The 26,352-nt window shown below is 35.6% G+C and overlaps 1 protein-coding gene across 1 annotated transcript; it reads left to right on the top strand.

The window, feature by feature from the left end:
* The first annotated feature begins 88 nt into the window (after positions 1-88).
* Positions 89-22,249, top strand: Lac (septate junction protein lachesin). The gene is made up of 10 exons (XM_089647746.1): positions 89-224; positions 5,235-5,353; positions 7,958-8,080; positions 8,501-8,657; positions 9,962-10,061; positions 11,636-11,792; positions 12,479-12,585; positions 13,420-13,559; positions 15,361-15,502; positions 18,257-22,249. The coding sequence occupies exons 1-10, from the start codon at positions 170-172 to the stop codon at positions 18,276-18,278; spliced, it is 1,122 nt and encodes a 373-aa protein (XP_089503872.1). The 5' UTR covers positions 89-169; the 3' UTR covers positions 18,279-22,249.
* The last annotated feature ends 4,103 nt before the right edge of the window (positions 22,250-26,352 follow it).

The raw sequence follows: 26,352 nt of genomic DNA, 5'->3' as shown, positions 1-26,352 counted from the left end.
CGAAATTATTATTTTTTTGTATTTTCCCTGGGACTCTAAGCATCCCTTTTTTCCCATATCTCGTGAATTTTCCCTAGACATCGCAACACTGCATCGCTTGTTTCTAGTTTCCAACGAGAGAAATAGGAATAAACGAAAACACAAAACAGTTTTGTAATTTACCTTTAAAATGGCGGGCGTGTGGTTTGTTAGTGCTGTGATATTTAGCATTTTACTTAATTGCGGTGAGTCATTACGCTTATTTGTTATTTTAACTTATGCATTTAATCAAAAACAGTCCATTATCAGAAAATAACACGAATATTGCTATTATCATTCATATATTACTCAAAAACTCAACTTACAAATTGTAAGACGATTTTGTTTACATGCTCTCTTGTGTGAATTATCACTTACAAATGTGTCACACCCATTTATCTGGGCATAACATGTTTTTGCGCAAGTTACGCCTTTCATAATGCAGAATGAATCCCATATTTCCTCTTTGACTAAGATGTAATTGGTTTGAAAATGATTTAAAACCTGAAATGTGATAAGCATTTTTGATGTTGTGTCTAGCGATCCCGTTGATACCGCCCGTGTGTCGAAAATCGTTGTTTTTGTGCAACGCTTTCTGTTTTTTTTTTTAATACTTTCTTCCATACAACGTTTTTCTAAATTATTACTAATAATAATTAATCTAAAAGTTAATGTATTCATTTATTTGTACTTAGAGGAATAGGTGCTTGGTTTACCTGTTGGGTGAATTTACTTCTCACCTGGTTGCACAAACATAATAGCTTCCTTCTGTAATTCGTTTCTTCCTTTGGGGTCGTTTTTCGAACAAATTGTTTTTATAATATTATGTTGAACCGTAACGGTTGATTGTGGATTGAATCGTTATTATTTATCGATATCCTGGTACTTATTTCATTTTTTTTTTCCTGAAATATGCTTTGATTGAGCTAAAATTTTATTTAAAATCTTAACCGCACACAGGAAGCCCTGAGGGAAATAATTTCTCTCAAGGCCTGTGTCATCTTCGAAGACGCTGTGTGGAGGGTCTTTTTGAGGAAAGGAAGTAGTTAACATGTGTCTTGAAGAGGTCCGTGTTGTAGGAGGCAGGAAACGCAAAGGCCAGCAAATCATTCCACTGCCAAGTTGTTGAATGAGAACGAGTGTTTGGTGTATTCTATGGCTCTGCACACCTGTGCCGTAGGGATCAATATCGCTAGTTCATCGTAGCATCTTCCATTAAAATATCAGTATAACAAGAACAATTATATTAATATTCCCACCTGACCTTCCCAATTTATTAATTAAACTAGCTGACGCGTACACGGCTTTGATCGACTTTTCTCTACTTTCAATAAATATAATATCCATGTATTACATATATAAACTTTCGATAGTGACTTAGTTTTATACTATTTAGAGATGTTTATGTTGGCGAAACCTGAGGAAAATATGACGCAATCAAGTTAATCAAATACCGGAGTCGATTCATTTTGAGATTCGGTAGAACAGAATGTATTAATGTAAAAAAAGCCAGGAAAGTTGTATGGCATACTATCCTTTCTACCTATTTAATACAAAAAATAGATACTAGTTAGTTGGATTTAAGTTTGTAGTTTGAGGTTAATATCGTATCAGATAATTGTTTTTCATATGTTTATTCTTTCTACTGTTACTGAAACAGACTCAGAATGAATAGAATGAAAGGAAAAAGAGAAAAAAAGATAGAAAAGAAATCAGCAAAGAATGTAAGACAAAAAAATCTCTAGGGTGGTACAATCATATAATATTGTATCATGGTATTATAACTCAAACACTCTTTTTAAAAATCCCTAGGGTGGTACAATCGAATAATATTGTCTCATCATATTATGACTCAAACACTCTTTTTTAAAAATCCCTAGGGTGGTACAATCAAATGATATTGTCTCATCGTATTATGAATCAAACACTCTTTTTTTTAAAATCCCTAGGGTTGGACAATCGTATAATATTGTATCATCGTATTATGACTCGAGACACTCTTTGTTTTTTAAATCCCTAGGGTGGTACAGTTGTGTAATATTGTATCATTTTATTATGACTCAACACCATTTTTAACCATATCAATTTTGATAGTAATCCAATTGGTTAGATTGATACACCAAACCTTGAATGAAAAGTCCTCTGAGTCACAGGACTATAATGTGAAATGGGATAACAATAAGTTCATTCTACCATGACACTCGCAAGTACCTACTTACGTCTATTCCTTCTGATTTTATACAATTCATATGAGTAATAGTGTGAATCATGAAGTACCATCAGTCATTCCTTGATTTATAAATTAAAAAAAATATATATTTAAGAGTACAGTCATATTAAATTTTTTTCATTTCAAAAGCATTCCTTCTATTATGAATAATCTGACAATATTTGAAAAACTCGCTAGATATATTTTTATACATACAACAGTTAGGGTTACCCAGGGGTTTTCAGAGATGACTATATCGATCTGTTCTATGTTGTATGACTCGTGTAGTCAGCACATTCAAAAGTGGGTTAACCACAGAATTATTAATTCGTCGTGAAAGAATTACTAATCTATTATACCATCTATTTTGTTCAAATATGATTTAAGATTTTCACGGCCAAAAGTATTTTTGTTATTTGTTTTTGGGGTGTTATGCCGTGTTGCGCTAACTCCTTCTTTAGCCAACGTTTCGGACAGCATTGCAGTGTCCATCATCAGGGCAGATGTGTTATTTGAGGTTGTGTTAAATAAGCTCACATTTTAACACAACCTCAAATAACACATCTGCCCTGATGATGGACACTGCAATGCTGTCCGAAACGTTGGCTAAAGAAGGAGTTAGCGCAACACGGCATAACACCCCAAAAACAAAAATCTATTTTGTTATTTATTGTAGGAAACTCTAGAACGGTGAACGGTGGCACTATCAAATGTTACTCTACGTACGCAAGCTCCCTTGAAGCGATTTTCTCATGAAAACAGTGCTATCGAAATAATCCAAAAGTTGTTAGTGTACATTGTCGGTTTACTGCCAGAAGTCATTAAGTGACATTTTTGTCAAAACTGAGAAGTCACAATCTACCTATTTTGTCATGCTTTATACAGTATATAAGTTATTATGTCGAATAACACTTTGTTCATTATATCTAATTGTGCATCTTAATCTTTTGAACGCTTCTCCACAATATGAAAACAAATCCTCGTGTGTACTTAGGCCACTGCGTTGATAGACACAAGTGGGACACCATGATCACTTAACATTTTTAGTTATGAAAACTTTTTCTAAGATATTAGACACACCAAATTCTTTACATACGTTTTTCGTTAACTGCATTTTTTTATTTTTCAATCGGCATACACAACATCGTCTGCGCAGTTTTTTTATTTTGTCGGTTGATGGAATCAATTCGGCCGTATGCTTAGTGGCATCTTTAGGCAAAATCCGAAACGGGTTGAGGTGGGCTGATGTATTAGGCTTTGGTATTTGAGAAATCTCTGGCTTATATTTCTCAATTAGTTGCATAATAACCCCCAATTGAAAATCTGCTAGAGATTTTTTAATACCTGTCACTTGGGTGTTCAAAATAAATGAATTCAATAAATATAGGTCAAGTATGTAAAAAAATACTTTTTTATACCATTTTATGATCTTCCGCATATAGGATAAACTGCTCAGCATCATGTCGCTTTTTTCAACAGCTCCCATAGATTTATTGTAATCAATGACACAGGCGGGCTTGCGGATGGGTTTTTTAGTTTGGTGATTTATTTTACTTGTTTCTTTAAATGAGTTATCGTGCAAGGTAGTTAGCATATGTACATTCCTTTTATCACACCATTTTAATGCTAAAAGGGGACCGCGGCTTTTTGACTCAAATACGCCTTTTTTCAGTTTTATAAATTTTGGCATTTCTTTCGGTTCTTTTTTACCGTCCCACAGGCATTAGTTTTTTTCGAATGCAAAAGATTGAATAACTTTGGACTTTAGTAGCAATTGTCACACCACAAATTGTGCCCTTTGCCAAAATAATCAGTTAGGAGTGTAGTAACAACAGCGCCGGTTATTGCCAAGTTCTGCTAATCTGTAATTTCCGTGCCTTCTCCGCAGTAAATTATGAAATCAAGAATGTATCCAGTTTTTACATCACACAAAACAAACATTTTGATTCCAAAGCGATGTCTTTTTGATATTAAAATACTGCTTAAAAATAAGCCTACCCTTGAAAACAATGATGCTTTCATCTATACATAGGTCTTCATAGGGTATAACCAAAGATATTAGAAGAACGAGATGTGCTATGCGCAGTTCGTACTGTATTGTTTGAGTGGAATTGTTTTGCCGAGTGTCGCCGGTTTTGTTCACCAATACTACTGCACACCTTCGCTTACGCTAAGGCATCGCTAAGGTATCCGCACTAATACATAGAACAGATTTCTGTGCGTACACGTCCCGATACCGTTCAAAGTACCCTAATTAGTTAGTACTCCGGCTACGGTCCGGCGGCCAACATAGCATATCTCGTTCTTCTAATATCTTTGGGTATAACAGACTCTTTAAATAGTGTTCGGGTGTGATTTAAAATTAACCTTATTTTATAAAGACGATCTATGGGAAGGGAATTTGAGTCACAGAAATGTAAATTTTGCAACAACAATTGATATCGGTCTCAACTCAAGATCTGGCCAAAAATAGGGGAACTTAGAAATATATTTGTACTCCAATACTCTTCAATAGTCAAGTGTTCGTTTCTTGTCATAAGCATGGTGATTGCAAAAAATAGAAACATTTCTTCAATACTTGTATCCTTCCTTCCTTCCTTGTGAGTGCTATACGAAACGAAAGGAAAGATCTCTTATCTGGTCTACGCCAGGAGCATTTTTAAGATACAAAATCCCACAAAAATAATTTTATGTTTTTATCTTGCTTATAGGCAAGGTGTTCAAACGATACAAATTTTTCCTTGCCAATAGGAAAATTCGGCCCACAAGCAGTTAAAACACGATTAAGCCACCTCGATTTTAACTAGTCTATAAAGAGTAGCAGGGGCTCCATATTTAGTCGAACTCTGATCATTGAGCTTCTTATTCCATTTTATATGGTTATTATTTCAATGTGATATCCCATATTGTTGAAGTTATTGTTTTTTTTGTACGGAAAAAATCCACAATTAAATTTATTGTTCTTTATTTTTATGATGTTTCTAATTTGTTGTGAAATTGTCCTTAGGTCTGTGTCAGAGGACGCCGACGATATCCCACATCACGCAGGAGCAGATCAAAGACATTGGAGGAACTGTGGAGCTGGACTGCTCCGTACAGTATGCCCAGGAGTACCCTGTCCTATGGGTGAGTCAATGTCAACTGTGTCAATTTAATAATACTGCAGTTGTGATCACTGTTCAAATTCTCAGCAGATGTCGCTCATCTCAATATTGTCGTAGAACTCTGCTTCACATACTTTCATCTCTTTGAATTTAGAGATTTCTCTCTTTCTGCTCAGCTTCTTAGCCCGTCATCCTGCTGGCTACCGAATGGTAAGGAATCTACAACAACCAGAGACCCCGAGCAGAGAAATTACACAATGGCTGCGCTGCAAACTGTAGCGAACTTTATTTTTCTTCAAAGGGTTTTCGGTTTTTGTCGATTCCTTACTGTTACCGAGCCAGTGGGACGACGAGACGAGAAGTCTATTGATTTGGATGTTTATGAAAAACTCCTATTATTGTTTCAATTTCCATGTCCAACATTGTTCGTTGGAACTATTGTACTGTACATATTATGTAATATATTATAGTTTCAACTTTTCACGAGGCCGAGTAATTTAAGAGGAACGGCGAGGAGGATATTTTTCATACAAAACTTAAATTTGGATTTGATGCCAAAATACTTAACCAAACTGAAAAAAATATTTTTTTAATCTAAAGGTATAGTACTACTATACCTATAATTAGTACTACTATAACTATAATTTCTTTTAACTAATTATCAAAATTGCCTCTAAGATCATGAAAAATTGAATTCTTTAATAGCCTTTGTGTAATAATTTAAAACATAAATAAATAAAATTCACATGTCCATAGATATTTGCTATCTTTTGATTACATTTTTTTTCAGTTTATTTAAGTTTTTGGCTTTGAATCCAAATCGAAGTTTTGTATAAAAAATGCTGCACAGCCGTTCCTCTTAGCCCAAGTATTTTTTAAACTTTCTATGCAACAATAATAATATTTAGCTGATTTCTGTAGTGCAGTTTTTGTGAAAAATCACCTCAAGAAGGCCGCTGGTTTGCTCTAATTTGTCATAAATAACACTTTGTGTACATAATACGTAGTGTTTGTGCTCTAATGTGTCATAAATAACACTTTGTGTACATAATACGTAGTGTTTGTGCTCTAATGTGTCATAAATAACACTTTGTGTACATAATACGTAGTGTTTGTGCTCTAATGTGTCATAAATAACACTTTGTGTACATAATACGCAATGTTTGTGCTCTAATGTGTCATAAATAACACTTTGTGTACATAATACATAGTGTTTGTGTTACAGAGTTGTTTTCTACAAAAAAAATTATGCCAAAGTTAATAATTTTTATTACTTGTGTGTTCTGGGGATCTAACACGGTCATATCGACAACTTAACAGTCGATGCTAGTTTATCAATATTCCTAGCGTGCCCCAAACTGCTATATTAATATATCGATATATTATATGCTATATTAATATATCGATAATTTTGTCAATATTGATTTAAAAATCACCCTTTGGCAGAAACACTTACAGATTTAATCTATGGTGTAGCCGTTAGTCATTTCGATATGTGATTTTTGATATAAAACTTATTTTCGGCATTTGCTGGCATGCCACTAGCCTTGATATCATGAATAACTATTAAATTATGTTTTCTCAAGTTAAAAACTGCCCCCGTTAATTAAAAATCGGCACAAAACTTTTATTGCCAAAGCTTATCGACATTTAGATAACTTTATATAAAGGTTAAACTAATTATATTTTTGTCAATGTCAATTAACTTCAATTATTGAAGACGATATTAGAGATTTTTAAACGAAAATCTGAAACAGAAAAATCAAAAAAGGATACGGTCACATCTAGGACTCGAACCCAGGACCCTTGTCTTTCCGGGACACAATTAACTTCATTGGCAATTTGCAGCCGTGCTAGCGAGTGTCAACTAATTACCGAAATTGTTGAAACCTTTATCGTGTCAACAAAACTTTGAAGCCATTCAAGCCAGACCTATTTATAACTTGAAAATTACTGTAAAGCCTGTAAAAGTATCCCAGTTTTGATGATTCACTTACAGATTATTGCTTTTTTGAACCTAGTTATTATTGCTTCCTAGAGTTTTCATATACAAAAACATCACATCACAAAATGCCACCCCAATAATAAACAGTTTTGTATCACTACATATTTGGACGTGGAACTCTTTTGGATACCTATCCAACATCTCTACACTTTTCTATGTTTTGCTTTGTAACAATATAACGTTATATTATTTTTTCTTGCTTGCTTAGCTGATGAGACAGGAGGTAAGTCATTAATATTGCATGTTGTTTCTTTGTCATATTAATTCAGTTCATTTGGATTTAGATGACATCACAATACTGCCGTGGTAAATAAAAACACAGTGTCTTCCCTGAGACTCTCAATGAAGACACTGTGTTTTTATTTACCACGGCAGAATAGTCGTCAATCCCTCCACATTGCTACTACGTTTGGTTTTTTTAATTTTTCAAAATATTTTTTTATGCCATGTACAATAAAACTTGTATATTCAACTTAATATTTTTATTTTTCATTTGAGTTCCTTATTGTAGCATTTTGCATAATTTGGTTTTGTTTTGGACGCTGATGAAAAATCATAATTATTTGCAATTATTATTCAATAATTTTCAAGTAATTATTTTAACGAGTTATCCCTCCGCAGTTGAAGCTGGACCGAACGAGGCAGACGGAGTTGCTACCCATCTCCACTGGTTCCACCCTGATTGTGCGCGACTCGAGGTTTGCCCTGCGATATGATGTCGCCTCCTCCACCTACACTCTGCAGGTATATACTTGGATTGTGTTGTATTATGCACCGTTACATGACCAATAATAAGAAAATGCAGCATCCACTGGTGTGCTGGTACTCTCCGAAAGCATTCCTGGAGCAGACCGCCTTGAGGGAATCCCATAGATAATAGATATACGGGAGATGGGTCATGAACATTGTTGAATGATTGTGTCGCCAACATCGTTCAACCATACTACTGAAAAACGGATCTAGCTAATTACATAACTTTCATTGGCTCCACTCTGTTCTTCCGTGCAGTTTGGTCGTAGGTCGGCGACAGTCGACACGCTTCCATACCATAGCTCCTTTTGTTTCTAGTATCTGTGGATTAGTGTCATTCATTTGCAGCGTGTATGCTTTACTGTTTAGGATATGAATTGTTCTGATAATGAAAGTATTTTTGTCCTTCGTCAGGTCAAAGATATCCAGGAGACGGACGCGGGCTTCTACGTGTGCCAGGTCCTGATCTCTATCTCCAACAAGATCTCGGCTGAGGTGGAGCTGCAGGTGCGTCGACCGCCCGTAATCTCCGACAATTCCACCAGATCGCTGGTGGTCAGCGAGGGACAGAGTGAGTTACCTAAGTTTTCTTCAACTACAGACTTCCTCAGTGTCTTCCGACGTGGTCTTGCGACGTTGTAAGCTACAAATGAATGCTAGCGAACTATTCATAAAACGCACCCTTTCTACGCAAAGCAAGAGGCGTGCATCTGCACACCTTCTTTTACTTTCAGTCCAGCTATTATAGATCTCCGCTTTTACTTTAAAAACTCTGGTTAAATGCCCGTGCTAAGTGACCCCAAATTTTTCTCAATTGTTAGTGTGTATAAAATACGGGTCCTTGCGATGCAGTACAAAACACTAGATCTCCTGGTCCGATGTTGTGTCCGATGTTGATACAACTTTCATTCATTGAAAATAGTACATTAGTTTAAAAAAACCTGTCTGTCCTGGTTTCAAGAAATCAGTTCTTTGCTTTGTTCTTTGCTGGAAATATAAATTCAAATAGCCAACTCCACCCCCAGGATGGGAAAAATTTCTCAGAAATTCTCTAGCAAACCCCCCCCATGTTTTTATTTTTATTTATGAGGAACCGGTTCCAAAAGTAACTGGATAAAGAACAAGTTCCACACCGGTAACTGGAACCGCAGTGACAACCATTTCAGGTATTAACTATCTTTATCTCCATCTAAGCTTAGACGTTTAGGAGAGTCCAATCCTTCATTGTACAAGACCTCTTTTTTTAATTTAGCTATAAAATTTTGTTAATATTCTATTATCTAGGTATTTTATTTCTTCTTCCATCTCATTCTTTACCATATTCCATTTAGTTTCGAGGCTAACGTTTAAATCAATCACTTTTATACATTTTTTTAATGTAAAACCGCATAAGAGTCCCAACTGCTCCCAACCATCTGGAGCTAGTGAGACTATGACAACCCCAATTTGTGTATGTTGTGAGGCTGAAGTTAGTGGGGAGGGGAGGAAGATGGGAAAGAGGAAGGTGGGTAGTACCTGGCTATTCAGATCTGGTCATCAAACACTGCCAAAGCCATTTCAATCGACGTTTCAATTCTGAATGGTGCAATGAGAGCATCTTCCACTCTAGAACATTCCGCAAAAAATCAATATATTATTTTGTATGAGTAAATTGTGAAATAATACTATAATTAATCAAATAAAATATTTTTTAAAATAATTATCCAGATTTTTGTTTATTTTTACCAGACATTGGATTTTATAAATTTTCATATTTACTATATATTGATTATAGCTCTTATGACCGTTCCTATGTATTCCTAATTTCATGTTTCCCATCAGCTGATTTATGAAATTCCATTATTACTAAGTGCGAATGTTGTTTGAATGTTGCAGGTGTGCAGATGGAGTGTTTTGCTGGTGGCTTCCCCACTCCCAGGATCAATTGGCGCAGAGAGAACAATGCCATCTTGCCCACGGGGGGCTCCATTCACAAGTAAGTGATTCTCAGTGATGAAATGATACATTTTTAATTAGCATAGACAAATTCTTCTAAATTGATTTTCTACTAAGAATACGAAAATCCCACAAAAAAATGTGTATTGTTTATTAATAATAAATCTGTGTTTTTAAGTTGTGAAGTCAGTTTAGTTTGAGAATGATCTGATTTATTATGCTTTTTATTAACTAACTATCACGCCGTTTCCCCCCGCAGGGGTAGGCAGAGAGGACGGACCGCCAAACAACTCGGTCTTGGCACACACTCCTTGCCTCATTCACATTCATACATACTCTTCTATTATTCTCTTGACTCTTGACATGGCCCGACTCAAGTATCTGATTCACTTGGTCGTGCCATGTCTTCCTCGGGCGTCCCCGACTTCTGCTACCATTCACATTTGCATCGTATATTCTCCTTACACTCCTTTCTTCGCTCATTCGCTCTACATGCCCAAACCATCTAAGCTTCCCTTTCTTGATCTTGCTTATTATGCGTACATCAGCCTTGCACTCTTTGCGGATCTCCGCATTTCTCACACGGTCGTACATGGTTTTACCACACATACGCCTCAGGGATCTCATTTCTACAGCATTCAGTCTACTTTCATCCTTTCTCTGCCAGTTCCATGCCTCACTTCCGTACATCAGGGTAGGTACCAGCACTCCATTGTGGACTGCTAGCTTCGCTTCTTTGGACAATTTTTTGTTAGCGCCAACTGCGTTCAGTCCTCCATTAATGGACATTTTCACAAAACACTTGTCAACATTTTGGAATTCACACAACTAACAATGCTAAATGTGCAAACTGATAAGTTTACATGTCACTGTTAAAAGTAGCCATAATGACTAATAAATTTACATGTCACTGTTTAAAGTAGCCATAATGACTAATTTTTTCCATGATATGAAAAATATCATAACAGCATTATCAACATTGTCATTGTTCGTTGGAGCTGTCGATTCTGTGACTCATTGATCATTTGACGATTTTAGCTTCACTACAATGCTTTTATGGAATTGTAAACTAATCATTGGTTTTTTTATTTTGCTGTTTTTTTTTTTAATATTTGCTGTTCAAACTCCAATAAAGAACACCTTTATTTACCGCTAACACTGCTTTGTAAAAAAATTGTTAATTTCGAAGGTTTTACAAGTTAAAGGCTCTACACACCTTCCTGTAATTGGTGGCAATATTGCGGAGTAGTGTGGAGCGCCCTAATTGTTATTATTATTCCCCTGAAATTGGGACTGGCGACCCCACGATATCAGTTCGTCGAGCGTTAGTTCTTCAAAACACTCCATGTCCACTATTGTTCAGTTGTTCAGGTCTACTGGTTCCAGTACTCCCATTGCATTCGTGTGGCTCAAATTACATCGTTTCATCAACCATTTCTTCACCCAAAGCTTTCTTTTCCCTTTTTTTCATAATTGCACGCAAGAAAGTGCCAGAGCTATGCTGCACCATCAGTTTCACATTTCACACCGAGTGTGTAGAGAAGATGCCAAAATCCTTCCTGAACCAAAAAAAGAAAATTTGCGTGTGACACTGTAGTTTGTTGTATTTTTCAGGGGCAACGTGCTGAAGATCGACAAGGTGAAGAAAGAGGACCGCGGCACATACTACTGCGTGGCGGAAAACGGAGTGGGTAAAGGCGCACGCAGGAATGTAGCCGTGGAGGTGGAGTTCGCACCCGTCATCAGCGTACCCAGACCGCGTCTTGGACAGGTTCGAAACATTATTTTTTTTAAATTTTTCATTATTCAGTGTTTAAATATTGTTAAAATTAAACTTCTGTTTGGATATTGTTGATAAGAGATAATGGTTCATTTAAATACGCTACCAACAGGTTCTAAAGTATAAAAACCCATGAAAAGGTAATGTTAATGGCAACTCTGGCACACAATGGGTTCAAATTTACAACACCAGAGGTTAACGGGGACCTTTATAATGTTGCTAATCATCAAACGAACATCCCAATATTAAGTTACAGTCACACGGAGCGATTTCATCGCTGTTATTTGAATGGTAGTGACGATATTGCTTTGTGTGACAAGGTATACGCTGCGAGTAACTCAATTGGCAACTTTTAAACATAGCGGCATTCCGATGAGAACATAACATGTACAGTTCTGATTGCGATAAACATTTTTGTTCACGTTACCTCTTTGTTGCTCATCATGTGATCTCTTCGCGTAGCTAGTATCGCCTTGTCTGACATATCAAATCGCTAGTCACTCACTTTCACTCGCTGCTTAACACCTTTGGAGTTTCAGTAGCTCCGTGTAACCCATCTAATAGCGGAACCGTGACCGAGCCTTTAGTGACATTAAGAAAATTTACCCTTTATATTTTGAGGCTTGCAAATCCACATTCCTAAAGGCGTGTGTTGCTGACTGTGTGTTGTTTGGCAGGCTCTGCAGTACGACATGGATCTGGAGTGTCACGTGGAGGCCTACCCGCCCCCGGCCATCACCTGGCTGAAGGACGAGGTTCAGCTTGCCAATAATCAGCACTACAGGTAACTAAATAATTATTAGGTCTTTGTGGACCGAGGTTTATCTAAATAAAATTTGTGTTTATTTTATAGGTATGTATTTTACATAGACATTCAAATTGATAGAGCAGCCAATCAGGGAAAGGGGAACAAACCAAGGGAATGCGGGAGGCGGCGTGATCACATCCCTTTCTGTAATTTGTCAATAAATTAATCTGACAATTTGCCTGTGGCAACTATTAGTTATCATTTACTAGTCCTTTTTTACAATGATGCACAAATTGCTGGCTGGGTAAAAAACCTAACTACAAATCCCAAATCGGGTAAAAAAAGTTTGACTTGTTTCCGAAATTGAATATTATTCACTATAGCAAACTTTACCTTTCTGTGCAGGGTCTGGTTATTTCAATGTGCGCTCTTCGGCGGTCAATGTATGACTGATGTTGTAGTTTATTGAAAGCATTCTCGAACCCTACTGGTGTTGAAAATATGGTCACATGGTTTACCCCCAGCTCATTGAAATGATACCCAGATTTCATGTTAGGGCAAATTGCAATTTGGATGTCTATTGTATTTTAGTATTTGCAACTCTGGTGTGACAAAGCCAGTCCACTTTTTGTATTCATCATTTAGACGAAATGAGTGCTTCCACGGCAGTATATCCATTTGAAATATAATTAACATCTTTCCTTTCACCTATAACATGGAACTCTTCAGGTCTCAGATTCACTACTTCTTTTCCTTACAAGACTTGATTTGTGTGCTCAGATAATTTCCTAGAATTGTGATCTACACAAATTTGAATGAAAACTGAAGTAAGGGTTAAACCAATATTCTAACTCTTGTTATCAATTTCAGAATCTCTCACTTTGCCACAGCCGACGAGTTCACAGACACGACCATTCGCGTAATCACCATTGAGAAACGCCAGTACGGACTGTACACATGCAAGGCGGCCAACAAACTGGGCCAGAACGAGGCCCAGGTGGAGCTCTTTGGTCAGTATGCCCACAATCCCCACCAACTCCTCCTTGTGCTCAATGCTGTTTGCAGTAAATACGGCTAGGCTACGTGTCTGCTGATGAATATTTCTCGCATATTAAATGCATGTTCTTGGGAATAACTTTGAGTTTGCCATTCGTAGCTCTGGGGCAGTAAAAACGCTGTTTGCAAATTGTAAACACAAATATTAAAAAGTATAGTCACACTTCTCCAAAACTCGTGACTTTGAGTTTGCCAATCGTGGGGCGATTGCTATTTTAAACCCATGAGTTTGCCAAATTGTGGAAATAAAACACTGAGGCAAGCACTAATAATTGTTGATAGGTAGTTAAATTGCTGTGGCAAGAACATTGAGTTTGCCAACCATAGCTGTGGGGCAGTGTAATAACTGGCGATCTCATTGAGTTTGCTATGTCAGATTACCTTTGTGACGATAACGTTGTCAACATAGTTATGTCGACAGATCGGTCTTCTCGGTGCAGAAATACTTTGCAATACCTTGCATGAATTCTGCTGCATTTATGTTTAATGCGGAATGGCCAGCATAAGAATAAAGCAAGTTTGAAATTTCAAAATGATAATCATGAATTTATATAAATAGTTTCTTTCTTGAATTAGATTTAATACATTTCATAATTATGTTTTATTTAAGTAATATTATGCATTTTAGATTATGTATATTTTTTTCATATTAGATCTTCCATTGCATTTACTTTGAGCTTTGAATGAGTGGAAATTTATATATAACCTCTAGAGTTCGATGTGTAATTACTTCAACTGAAGTTAATAATGAATTATTTATGATTGTTGGGTTTAAGGCGTGTTCCTCTATTATTAGTTTGTAGCTTTTGACAATTTTTGCTAAATGATTTGTTTTTACCTGAATGTTAGCATTTTCATATGAATGTGTATTAGGAATTTGATTTAAATTTCAATAAATGAATCCATACTGCGATGAAATGGGATGAAACACAACCTTTCTGTATAAATGACTACCAGTGTCTAGGATTTATAAAGACAGGTATTATTTGTTTCCAAGGTCTGTAGACCCCTTCCACCAGTAATATTCATCCCGTTTCAATGCATTCCTGAAAATAGAAGAGTACATGTTATGATCATGATGCAGCAAGTATCGATAAGAACATCTTCAGACGAGCTCTCGCCACCAGTAACTTAACACGTATCATGATCTTGCTGCATTATTTCATAGCTGATTCATCATTCATGACATCCCGCCTCGCCCTAGTGGTATAGTCCTACCGCTGAGAGTTCCGTTGTAACCTCTCTCTCTTCTACATGCGTCATTTATTAGATAAAACGAGAAGTCCCAACTGAGCTCTCTGCGGTATGCCTTTATGAATGTGCTTTTGCATTTAAGAATTATTTAATTTACAATTTGATTTTTTTATTTTTTCCAACTCCATCCCAAAATTGAACCCTCATCATGTTTTTCCTATTTCTTACATCCCAATTTTGAATATCTACCCAAACGTATAAATTCTAATTCTTACCACTCATTGAACTGATTTCTCATTTTTATCCATAATTTATCCATTTCTGTAACTTGGGGTTTTTCTTTGTATCATAATTGAACCCACTTCTTACCATTTCCTTATTCTATTTCTGACGTCTCCGTTCATTGAACTGATTGCTCGTTTCCTTCAACAATTCATCCATTCCTGTAATGTCGTGGGATTCATATCTTTCACAACCCACTTCTTACATTTTCATTGAACCAATTTGGTCCATACCTGTGTCATGGGGTCCCCTCCGTACGTTCCCCTTCCGCCTGCACAGAGTCCATCATCCCGGTGTGCCCGCCCGCCTGCGGCCAGGCCCGCTACGGAGCGGCCCCCACCCTGCAGCCCCGCCTCACCACCACTGCACTGGGCATCATCACGCTGGGCCTGATGTACCACGCGTTCAGGCCGCATTTCAGGTACGTACCACCACTACACTCGAGGTTTTTGTCGCAAACTCCCATCATGTAGGTCTATCTTCGTTTTGCAGGTATGTATATTACACTTGGTTACTTCAGTTTTTTTTATCGCAAACTCCCATCATGTAGGTGTCTGTCTCTTAGAATGTAATAGCGCACATTGACGCATGGCTTTATCGCATCTAATGTTACTTTTGTGTTTTGTGGACTTATATATTTTATAGTTTAATCAAATACTCAATAATGTTTTTTTTTTTAAACCGTTACAATAAAATTAGACAAACAGATATATATGTATTTGGATTTCATGTGTACCAAAAAACACATTGCTCCAAGAGCAATCTGTGTTCTATTATTATGATGAATGCAAACAATGTAATTTTGTGACAAGACCAACTCATTTCATAACGTTTTGTGTCCTCTTTCATTTTATATATATATATGTATAAATATATACATAGCTGCATTGAACAGAAAATTCCTTTAGAAGTGTAATCTATACTGACTTTTTCGGTGCTTAGGTTCCTACAGGCAAATGAAGTTTGTTCAAGAAAGAAATTTGAAAATATTTATTCAATTTCACTCGTAGCACTTATTATATTTTGATTGAAGAGCACACAAATTTATTTGCACTTAAGGGTAAACACAATGTTGGTTATAATCTATGTGTTCATAGATGGCGTTAATTTAATTATTTTATTAAAATACGCCTTTTACAAGTTAAGCTTTACAATATAAGGATGAATTATTTGTCCGCGCCAGTACATACGCAATATTAATATGAATAAATGGTTTTGTCCCTATAAAAACTCAAAGGCATACAAATTCAATATTGTATCGGTGATTCAATCCAATATTGTATTTATATGCCTCTCTTGAAAGAATTGAGTTTTTATACGGGAAAAATATTTATTCATAATCATATTGCGTATGTACAGGCGCAAACAAATAATTGGTCTTTATATTGTAAAGCATAACTAGCAAAACGTATATTTTAATAAAATAATTAAATTAACGCCATCTACGAACATGTAGATTATAACGAACGTTGCGTTTAACCTTGATATTAGATTTTTGTCAAAGACTGAAGATAACCTGCTTGAATATTATTTATAATGTTTTTTGTGACTAACACAGTGCACCATAATTTATTTGATATTTCCAATATTATGTAAAAAAGAAGTAAAAATGGAAAAGAACAAGAGGAATATACAATATTTATACTGCCAATATTTTTTCCAAAATATGAAAATTTATTGAATAATTCATCTTCTTTGTAAAAGACAGAGGCCCTTTAAGGATTTCCCATTGGGAAATGTTGACTTAACCCATTGGCCTCAAACGACGCCATCCTGGCGGGTCTGGTGTCGTCGGCTTAAAAACGAAAAAGGGATACATTATTGACATCTGTGTTTAAAATTTTAAATGCCAATCGCTCTGTAGATAATTAAGCATTCATTTCGTAGTAATTGGCAGGACTCCGTTGGTACAGTTTTTTCCTGATATTTACGATTGAAATTTTGTTATATTTCAGCGTCATTGAATTTTTTTTTAAATAGCGTGTGGTTCGGGAATTGACAAGCTTGTTCGTAAAATGCGTGGTGGGCGGCTAACATCAGCCCAAATTGAAATAAAATATATTATGGTCATAAGTATGATTAATGTAAAACTTTTCTTAATCCAATTATAAAAAAAAGAAAAAAAAATGGGTTTTATGAAAAAAAATATTTTTATATCCTCGTTTAAACATATTATTATTATTTTTTTAAAAACTGCATATATTTTTTGCATACCTTAATTCAATGAACGAGTAAATTTAAAAAAATTGTTTCGTTTGTATGTTTAGTTTAAAAGTTATGTAAGATTTAGTACACCACTGCAGATTTAAAACTTCGGTACAAAACAATTCGGAGGCCAATGGGTTAATACATGTATGTATGATGCCCATGAGAGTGCCTGATTTAATTTGCTTCAATTCTGTTGAATGTGCGTGCTGATCTTTTGTGTGATTTCTTAGGTGAGGTGCTTCTCGTAAAGTCACAATTCTGTAAACAATGGTGAACTCACAGTTTGTTTCTGTACTATCAGTGACACTTTCGCTTACTGTGGCAACGAAGTAGAGAGAACGGCAGGTATGATTATGCACAGGTTTACTGTCCACATTCTCATCTGTTTCCTCGAATTTCTCAATTACTATTCGAACTGTTAACTCATTTGTTGCATTTTATTTACTAAAAATTCCATGAACTTTTAGCAAACTGTTTCTGGAAACACAAATGCAATGAGTTTTCACAATAATATTGTATTGTTGCTTTGGTAACATGACTTCATTATTAATCCAAAGGCAGTTGACAGGTGGGAATCTTTTAGTGTTGCCAACATAATAAAATGACTATTCTGAGCAATTTTAATCAGGTTCTCCTATTGGTACACTTTTACAAGGTGGAATTGCACTTGCATGATGCTGAGAGTTAAACAAACTTTTTGGGAACTGAATGAACTCCCTGAGGGTCGTACAAACTTTCGGGGGAGTCAAACTAACTCTCTGGGAACTGAATGAATTCACTGAGAGCCGAGTAAACTCACTGAGAGTCAAATAAACTTTCGGGAGAGTCAAACGAACTCTCTGGGAACTGAATGAACTCACCGAGAGCTGAATGAAATCACTGAGAGCCGAACAAACTCACTAAGAGTCAAACAAACTCTGGGAGTTGGTGCCCTGCCCCAATCAACTAACAGTACTATTTGTTGCAGAAACGCAAATGGCGGACGTTAACTTCCCCGGACTAACGTGGGACCCGGCCGTGTACCAATACTACTTTGGCGCGGCACCCTCCAGCTCCCCTCTACATATCGCTACCACAGTCGCCTTTGTGTTAATACCGCACTGCTTTCTGAAGACGCTACGCCGGCACTGATTGATTTTACATCACAACCCATTCTAACTCGGTCAACTGTTTGCCAGCTGAATGTTAATAGTACATTCTAGGTTTAGAACTTGAGGACATTCCACATTCTATTTTGAATCAGTATGAATCACGGACATTCTACTTTTGAATCGCGGACATTCCATATTTGGATCAGTCTGAACCATGGACATTCCACATTTGAATCAGTTTGAATCATGGAAATTCCATATTTGGATCAGTCTGAACCATGGACATTCCATATTTGAATCAGTTTGAATCATGGACATTCCATATTGGGATCAGTTAGAACCACGGACATTCCACATTTGAATCAGTTTGAATCATGGACATTCCATATTTGAATCAGTTAAAATCATGGAAGTTACACCTTTTATCGATTTTATTTGCAAAACTTTTCACATTTGAATCACGAGTGTGGTGGTTCTTATAAACACTTGAATGTTGTGAAATGATTATAATATTATTTGACATTCCATATTTTATTACTACAAATCATGAACATTCCACTCAATGCAATGCGACACTTTGGTAGCTTAATTATGACCTAATATAAAAACTACATTTGAATCTCATCCATTTTAGTTTTATGCCGTATAACACATAAGTACAGTAAAGCCCGCAATTCTATGATGATATTATATAATTTGTGACGCATATTGGTTGTTTTCATGCAAAATATCTTTTGATTTTTGCCATCACAACCTGTGACATTTTTTCTAGTATTGATAAGAGTTTATCTCTGTAAATAACGAAACAAACCCGAACGGTTTAACAAAACGATGAAATAATTTTGGCGAGTGCCTTTCTTCGCATAAATTAATAATATTTGTAGAATGAAATTAAGTAAATCTCTATAAAAATATTTTTCTCTCTTAAGTCTTTCTTGTTTGATGAAAACAAAAAATATGAATCTCTTTTTTATACATTTATACATGACAGTTGACATTTTACGATATTAGTACCCATTTTTAAACTTTCTAAATCCTTAAAAAAGAGCAATAATTTATATTTTATGTATTTATTTATTTGACCTTTAATATTTAGCATTATTTAATATAAAATTTTTATTCATGACTTTTTAAATAATTAATGATTTGAAAAAATTATATGTTGTAATTTTTGCCATTTGATATTATTAAAAGTCAAATTCCATCCAATTTATTGTATCCATTTGTGACTTTTTTTTTAAACATTTACGTGATCTAATTTTTTTATTATGATATTTTGTAATCTCTACCACTTGATATTAATATCAAAATCCATCCATTGTTTTATATATGTAATAAAACTTATTTTTAATTTTTATGACTTCAATTATATTATGTTGTTTTATTGACTTATTGTATTTTTAATTGTAATTAATATTGTCAACCAAAAACAAGTAGAATAATCAATACAAATAATTTATTTTAACTAGAAAAGCACGAAAATTTTTTACCATAGTAAGGTATAATATTTTTTTACTTACTGTTTTGACTGTGCGACTTAAAATAAAGCAAAAAAAAATAAATTGCATTTTCGATCAAGTTATTATTTATGTTTTCAAAAGCAAATGTCATTAATTTCCAGAGTACCTATAATGTCAAAGATGGCCTAGTTCATCCAGCAAGTAATCAATTAACGCTTTTATTTGAATTATTTCAGCCTTATTCAAATATTTTGTGTCCCGCTAGTACATAAAACAACAATAATTAAATATTGTATAAGGTTTTGATAGAAAGTTGCCATGTTGAGAACATAATATTAACTATAAACTTTGTGTTGCCACAGAAAAAATCTCAAAATGTTGTACTTTGCCATCTTTGATATTACACCCTGATTTGGTTCATGAGAAAATACCACAATAAATAAAACAATAACTTTGTATGCAGTTTGACACAGTTAACTTTGAAGTCCGTGATGTCACCACTAAATTGTAGATTTCCATACAAAATAAATTGTGGGTAATTTTTTTTCGCAAAGCTGACATCACAATTTAAACTGTCGAGCCCATCTTAATGCTGGAATTATTGAGAATATAGGTTTGTACTTTCTATAGTTTGTGAATAATTTTTCTTTGATTTTTCGTTTGTTCCGCTTTATATCGTAAAATAATTCATTTTGAAGCATGTTGAACATATTTTGATGGCTGAATAACATGGCCTCTTTAGCTTCTCTTCTGGTTGCCTGCAGAGTTATCTGTGTCAAGCTGTAGGTAGGTCACTTTAAAACCATATTCATCTATATAAACTAGTAAATTGTGTTAGTTTGAGAGTACAAATGAATGTTGTAACATTTTGAACATTGATTCAATAGTTTGGTGTCTGACTTAATCTAAGTGTCACAGTTTCTTTTGTTTACAATAAATAATAAATACACTTAGAAATGCAGTTTTTAACATACAATTTGCCATATTGTGTAATATTTTTGGCCTACATATCCTTAGAATTTAAGTTGCGAATCCATTGGACATATTTCTGGTGAATTTGACGATTTTATGGTAGATGCTCTCACGGCTGTTGTTCCCAACTTTTAGAACGATCAATCTGAGGCTTCGATCAGCCAAGTGATTTGTTCAGTAACGTTCGATTCGCCTGTTTCCAAACATGTTTACCGTTGATTATCTTAAGTGGTCCCGCCCACTTTCATAGACAATAAAATGACATCAAAGTAAGTACTTTCAATGTTAAATTTATATTGACGAATTAATTATTGTATTTATTATTAATACATATATTTTTTTGATTACTGTAATACAAAAACCGATATTCAATATTTTTTTAAACAAACGTATGTAATATGTTAAAAAAAAGTGTTAGCTTGTCTTTAATGCCACCGTGTCTTGGCTTTAAATATTTTTCACTCTGTCTACACTTTTTATAACTAGTCATTTACTGAGGCAAGCTTAATCCAGTAGTTTGGCATGCTTAAATTGGTTGATAACTCAGTCGTCACATTTCTGTTGGAAAGAGCGTAGTTGTGCGTTTGAGCAGTGTTGAGCCAAAATTTCGGCTCAACAGTTGATCAGTAGGATTGGGAAAAACTACCGTCAGTATCGCTCTGGTGAGATCCTTCAGAATCAGTGGCCAGATCTGAATAATCAGATGCCTTACAACCTTTCTCATCCCGTCCCATTTCACTCAGCCTTACAGCTTCCATTAAATTGGGGATGCAATAGTCCCATTTTATTGTATCGATTATATTTATTGACTCTGAGCTCTTCAGACTAGGTAATTTTTAATTTAAAAAACAATGTTATTTTTCCTCAAATATGTCTAATGTTGATAGCAGTGTCTAAATGTTGTGTGTTCATTTAGTAATAAGGTTAGGTTATTTCCGTTTGAAGGTAAAACAGGTGGCAGGGTTTAGTTAATCCATTTTCTTCAATTCGTACATTTTCATTTTGTCAAATTTATTTTTGATACATCACAATAATTGCCAGTTACAATCATTTTTAAATACAAGCTGCACATATTCACAGGGGGAGACAGAGATGATAGAGTGCCATATGACTTTGTCTTTTCATTCACTCATTGCTTATTCACATTCATACATCCCCTGTTACTGAGAATATGAATTTATTGTTATTTACCTGCCAAGCTCAGTTTTTACACTTTTGTTATACTAATTAATCACTGTATAAAAAGAAGTTTTGATAGTTTTTTTTTAAATATAATCTGGGACCTTGTTGTTTTACCTTGTTTTTGTACCATTTAATTTTTTCTTTCATTTTTCACGATTTATAAAAACAATGTTTCCTTTTATGAACATAGTTTCAGATTAATTTGCGACACCAATTTACAATATGAATTAATGAAATAAAATGTTTTATCTAAAATTATTGTAGTTTTATTTTTTGTTCTTATTCAGTTGCCTGGAAGCCCGAGGTACATGGCACGATCAAGTGTGTCAAATGCTAGATTCGGGTCGTGTCAAGAGTCAATGTAACCGAAGAGTATGTATACAATATGCGTACAGTGTGCACATCTATGCATATATGCTTATGTGTGTGTTTGTATTTAAATGTGTATGTATGTATCTATGTACGTGTGTACATATATACGAGGGAACGTTTTTAAGTTCATCCTTCACTTCTTCATCACTTGAAAACTTTTTCCCACGAAGTTCTTTTTTCAAGTTTGGAAAAAGGTAATAATCACTGGGAGCCAGGTCAGGACTGTAGGGTGGATGTGGGAAAATTTCAAAGCCCATCTTCTGCAGGGCATTCATCGCAACACGGCTCTTGTGAACAGGCGCGTTGTCGTGCAGAAGGACACCTTTGGTCAATTTTCCCCTTCATTCTCCTTGATGGCTTCCTTTAATTGCTCTAAAATTGAAGCATGGTAAACTCCGGTTATGGAAACACCTTCATCTTTGTAATCGATCAACAGGATTCCTTCTGAGTCCCAAAAGACTGTCGCCATGATTTTCGCAGCCGATTATGACACCTTAAACTTCTTGGGTGGTGGTGTGCCTTTCTTGTGCCACTGCATAGAGTCCTGTTTCATAATGATGAACCCAAGTTTCATCACCAGTAACAATTTGAGCCAACACTCCATCTTTATATTCCCTACAGAGGTCCAAAAATGCACGAGAACACTCCACGCGCTGTTGTTTTTAAGGCGGCGTGAACATTCTCGGTACCCATCTTGCGCTGACTTTAGTCATGCCAAGATGGTCGTGAAGAATTTTGAAAATGGTTGTATCTGATACTCAAACCATTTCTGCCAGCTGTTTCTTCTTTAGTCAGGCATCTTCTATTATTAATATTTCGACTTTTTGAATAATTTCCGGAATGTTCACCTCGATAGGCCTTCCTGGCCGTGGGTCATCTTTAAGCGACTCCCTGCCTTGTTTAAAGAGGGTATGCACTTGTAAACCATATTTTTACTTGGACAAGAGTCCCCGCAAACGGATGACATATCTTCCAGTATGATCTGAACTGATTTTCCTTGCTTGGTAAGGAACTTGGTAGTGAATGAAACGAGTACTGTGTGCAAAGACTGATTTGTGCAGCGGCCCTTTCTCTCTGCCTACACCTGCCTAGAAATGGTGTGACGGTTATAAAAATAAACTCACTATTTTTTTTTCTGTTTGAAATTACTAGGTTGATGCAACTATTTTCAGCTCATTACCCAGGTGGATTCATCGGCTTTCAACCGCAGTAAGCAGTTCTTATGTTTCCATATTAATATTTTGAGGAATTAATCTCTAAATAGTATAAAACAAGTCTATCGTATCTATATTGACTATCCGCGTCTGTCTGTTTGTACGCTTTGTTCTTCTAAACTACGCAACGGATTTTGATAGGGTTTTCAGTATCATTTAGAACATTTCTTCCGGAAGGTATACATATATATTTTATTTAGAGAAAGTAGAGAAAAGTAAATGTTTTTTAATCAAGTCAAAAAAATATATTTTCGGAGGCTTACATTGCTAACGCTGGCTAAACCTTATGATATATATCAAAATAATGTTTTACGGAATTGTATATTTTAAAAAGGCCTACAGAAAAGTCCGTGATGGTATATGACATGTCAGCTAGCTAAATATTATGGTAAATGTATATATATACGAGGCGTATCCAGAAAGTAAGTGTACTGAATTTTTGTAGGTTACAAATTTTGTTATTGAAACAAAAAAATTACATGGTTACCGTAGTACATATGTAAGCTATTTTTCGACATAGTCGCCATTCCTCTCAATGCAGGTGGTGAAGCGGGGCATCAACTTTTTGATGCCTTCCTCGAAGTAGTTTCCCGCCAACCCCTTCGTCCACTTCTCCACCTCCTCCTTTACCTCCTCGTCTGTTAAAAACCTTTTTCCACCCATGTACAGCTTCAGGGAGATAAAGAGATAATAATCTGAAGGTGCTAGGTCAGGGGAATGCGCGGGGTGGTTCAGGACATCCCATTTAAACGAGGCAAGCAGTTTCTTCGTGGCGTTGGCCGTGTGTGGTCTGGCATTGTCGGGCAGCATGCTGACTCCCTTTGTCAGCATGTGCCTCTCCTCTTGTTTTGAATCGCCTTTCGCAATTTTTTTAGGGTCTCATAGTATCTTGCAGAGTTGATGAGGCAGATATTTAATCAAAATTAAGCCTTGACAGTCCCAAAACACGGATGCCATGATTTTTTTGGCTGAAATTGTGTCACAATTGAAGGTCTTCCGCTCCTCTGATCATCATGCACAGATGTAAGACCGTTTTTAAACTCGCGATACCACTTGTACACACTCGTACGATTCATAGCTTTATAACCATATGTAGTTTTCACCTCATTATAAACTTCAAACGGAGGTTTTCCCTTTCAAACGAGATAACGGATGACGCCGCGTATTTCGCACTTGGCGGGAGATTGGATTGACATTTTTCACGAAAAGTTTTGTCGCGTCGACACTTCTCAACGTACTGACCTTGAATTGGTCTCGTTGCGGAGGGGAAGAGTCAGGCTACACGGAAGTGTAGCCAACATGTCGAAAGTAAAATTCATTCGGTCGTGAGAGTCTCAGTACACTTACTTTCTGGATATGCCTCGTATATACACAACCAATCACTTGAGTCAATATCTGTAAAAGTTTCAAAACTAAAAAAAAGCCAGCCAGTTAATAATTTTCTGCCAATGCAGGTGAATAGTAAATTGCATTTCTTTTCAAACCCAATTAGAATTTTGCCATTCCCTTTGTGGATTATTTGCAAAAGGTTTATTGCCAAATCAACATTGCAATCATATTTGCAAACAAATTATTTTACATGCAAGCAAATTCAGTATGAATTCAGAATTATTTATTGGCTGATTTAGCAAAGAAAAAATTCTGAAAAGCGATGTTGCTTAAAATGGCTTCGGATATGTTTAATGACAAGATCTGAACAAGCATGGTTTCAAAAAACTTCTAAAACTTCCTCATTCTTTTCACTTCCTTCAGCCTTGCAATATTTCTCAAATGTGAATACCATTGTCTCGCTGGTTGTGAGCAGTTGGAATGCATGTTCAATATCACATAAAAAACTATTTAGCCGTGCTCAAGGTACTTACATGATAGAAAATTTTGGTATTTCTATAAGTATCCACAAAGTCGTCCATCCTAATCACTTTACTAGCTTGCTGGAGGTGGCAGGTTCAAATCCCGGTGTGCACAAGTAAATTTTATTTGATGCATTTGTGTTATTTCACAAATTACTAATTTAAAATAACATGTATTATATTTGTGGCACGTTACAGAGTGGAAGATACTCTCAGTATCTCCCTGTTAAGTAAGACCACTATTCAGTATTGAAACGTTGCTTGAAATGTCTTTGGTCGTGTTTGGTGGCCAGATCTGAACAACCAGGTACTTCCCCACCTTCCTCTTTCCCATCTCCTTCCCCTCCCCACTACCTTCAGCCTGGCTCTAGACAGTTGGGACTTCACATAAAAAAGCCATAGCATTTTACTTTGAGGTTGAGAAACACTGTCTTAAGATAAAGATTACTATAAATGTAGTAACTTTCATGAAAATGATCATTCATCATGTATATCTCTACCGATAGTATTGCCATTTTAACAAACATTCTGATAAACACTTACTTCAAGAACTTTTACTGCTCAGTAGTGATAACTGACACAAAACTCTCTTTAACGAACACCGATGTGCCTTTAATTTTCTTTGAAACCAAAGAACATGATGACTTTCCTTTTCTCTTTGAAGTCATGGACAAGGGCTGTCACGGTTACGTTTTAAGAATAAAAAATTTGAATCGATTCTTTACGCAATTTGGAAATGTGACGCTTTATATTAATCACAGATATGGAAGGAAGCGTTTCATTATTTTGCCTACTGATGAAGTTGATTTCTCGTTGAATAACTTCAATTATGACTGGGTGAAGCATATTCCAGATGTTATACTTTTAAAAACAATTGTTATTGACAATCAACAATCTGTCAAATTACAAAGTGAACCCGATA

The sequence above is a fragment of the Hesperophylax consimilis genome, chromosome 27 (assembly GCF_061612785.1).
Source record: "Hesperophylax consimilis isolate HC1 chromosome 27, BYU_Hcon_1.0, whole genome shotgun sequence".
In the NCBI taxonomy this organism is placed as follows: Eukaryota; Metazoa; Arthropoda; class Insecta; order Trichoptera; family Limnephilidae; genus Hesperophylax; species Hesperophylax consimilis.
This window is presented reverse-complemented; position numbering and strand designations above follow the sequence as displayed.

What these genes read in the sequence shown, in the direction of transcription:
- Lac (XM_089647746.1), top strand. Translation starts at nt 170, where the DNA reads ATGGCGGGCGTGTGGTTTGTTAGTGCTGTGATATTTAGCATTTTACTT. An exon ending in TAGCATTTTACTTAATTGCG is followed by an intron (nt 225 to 5,234) that starts GTGAGTCATTAC and finishes AATTGTCCTTAG; the next exon opens with GTCTGTGTCAGAGGACGCCG. An exon ending in GGCCCAGGTGGAGCTCTTTG is followed by an intron (nt 13,560 to 15,360) that starts GTCAGTATGCCC and finishes CCGCCTGCACAG; the next exon opens with AGTCCATCATCCCGGTGTGC.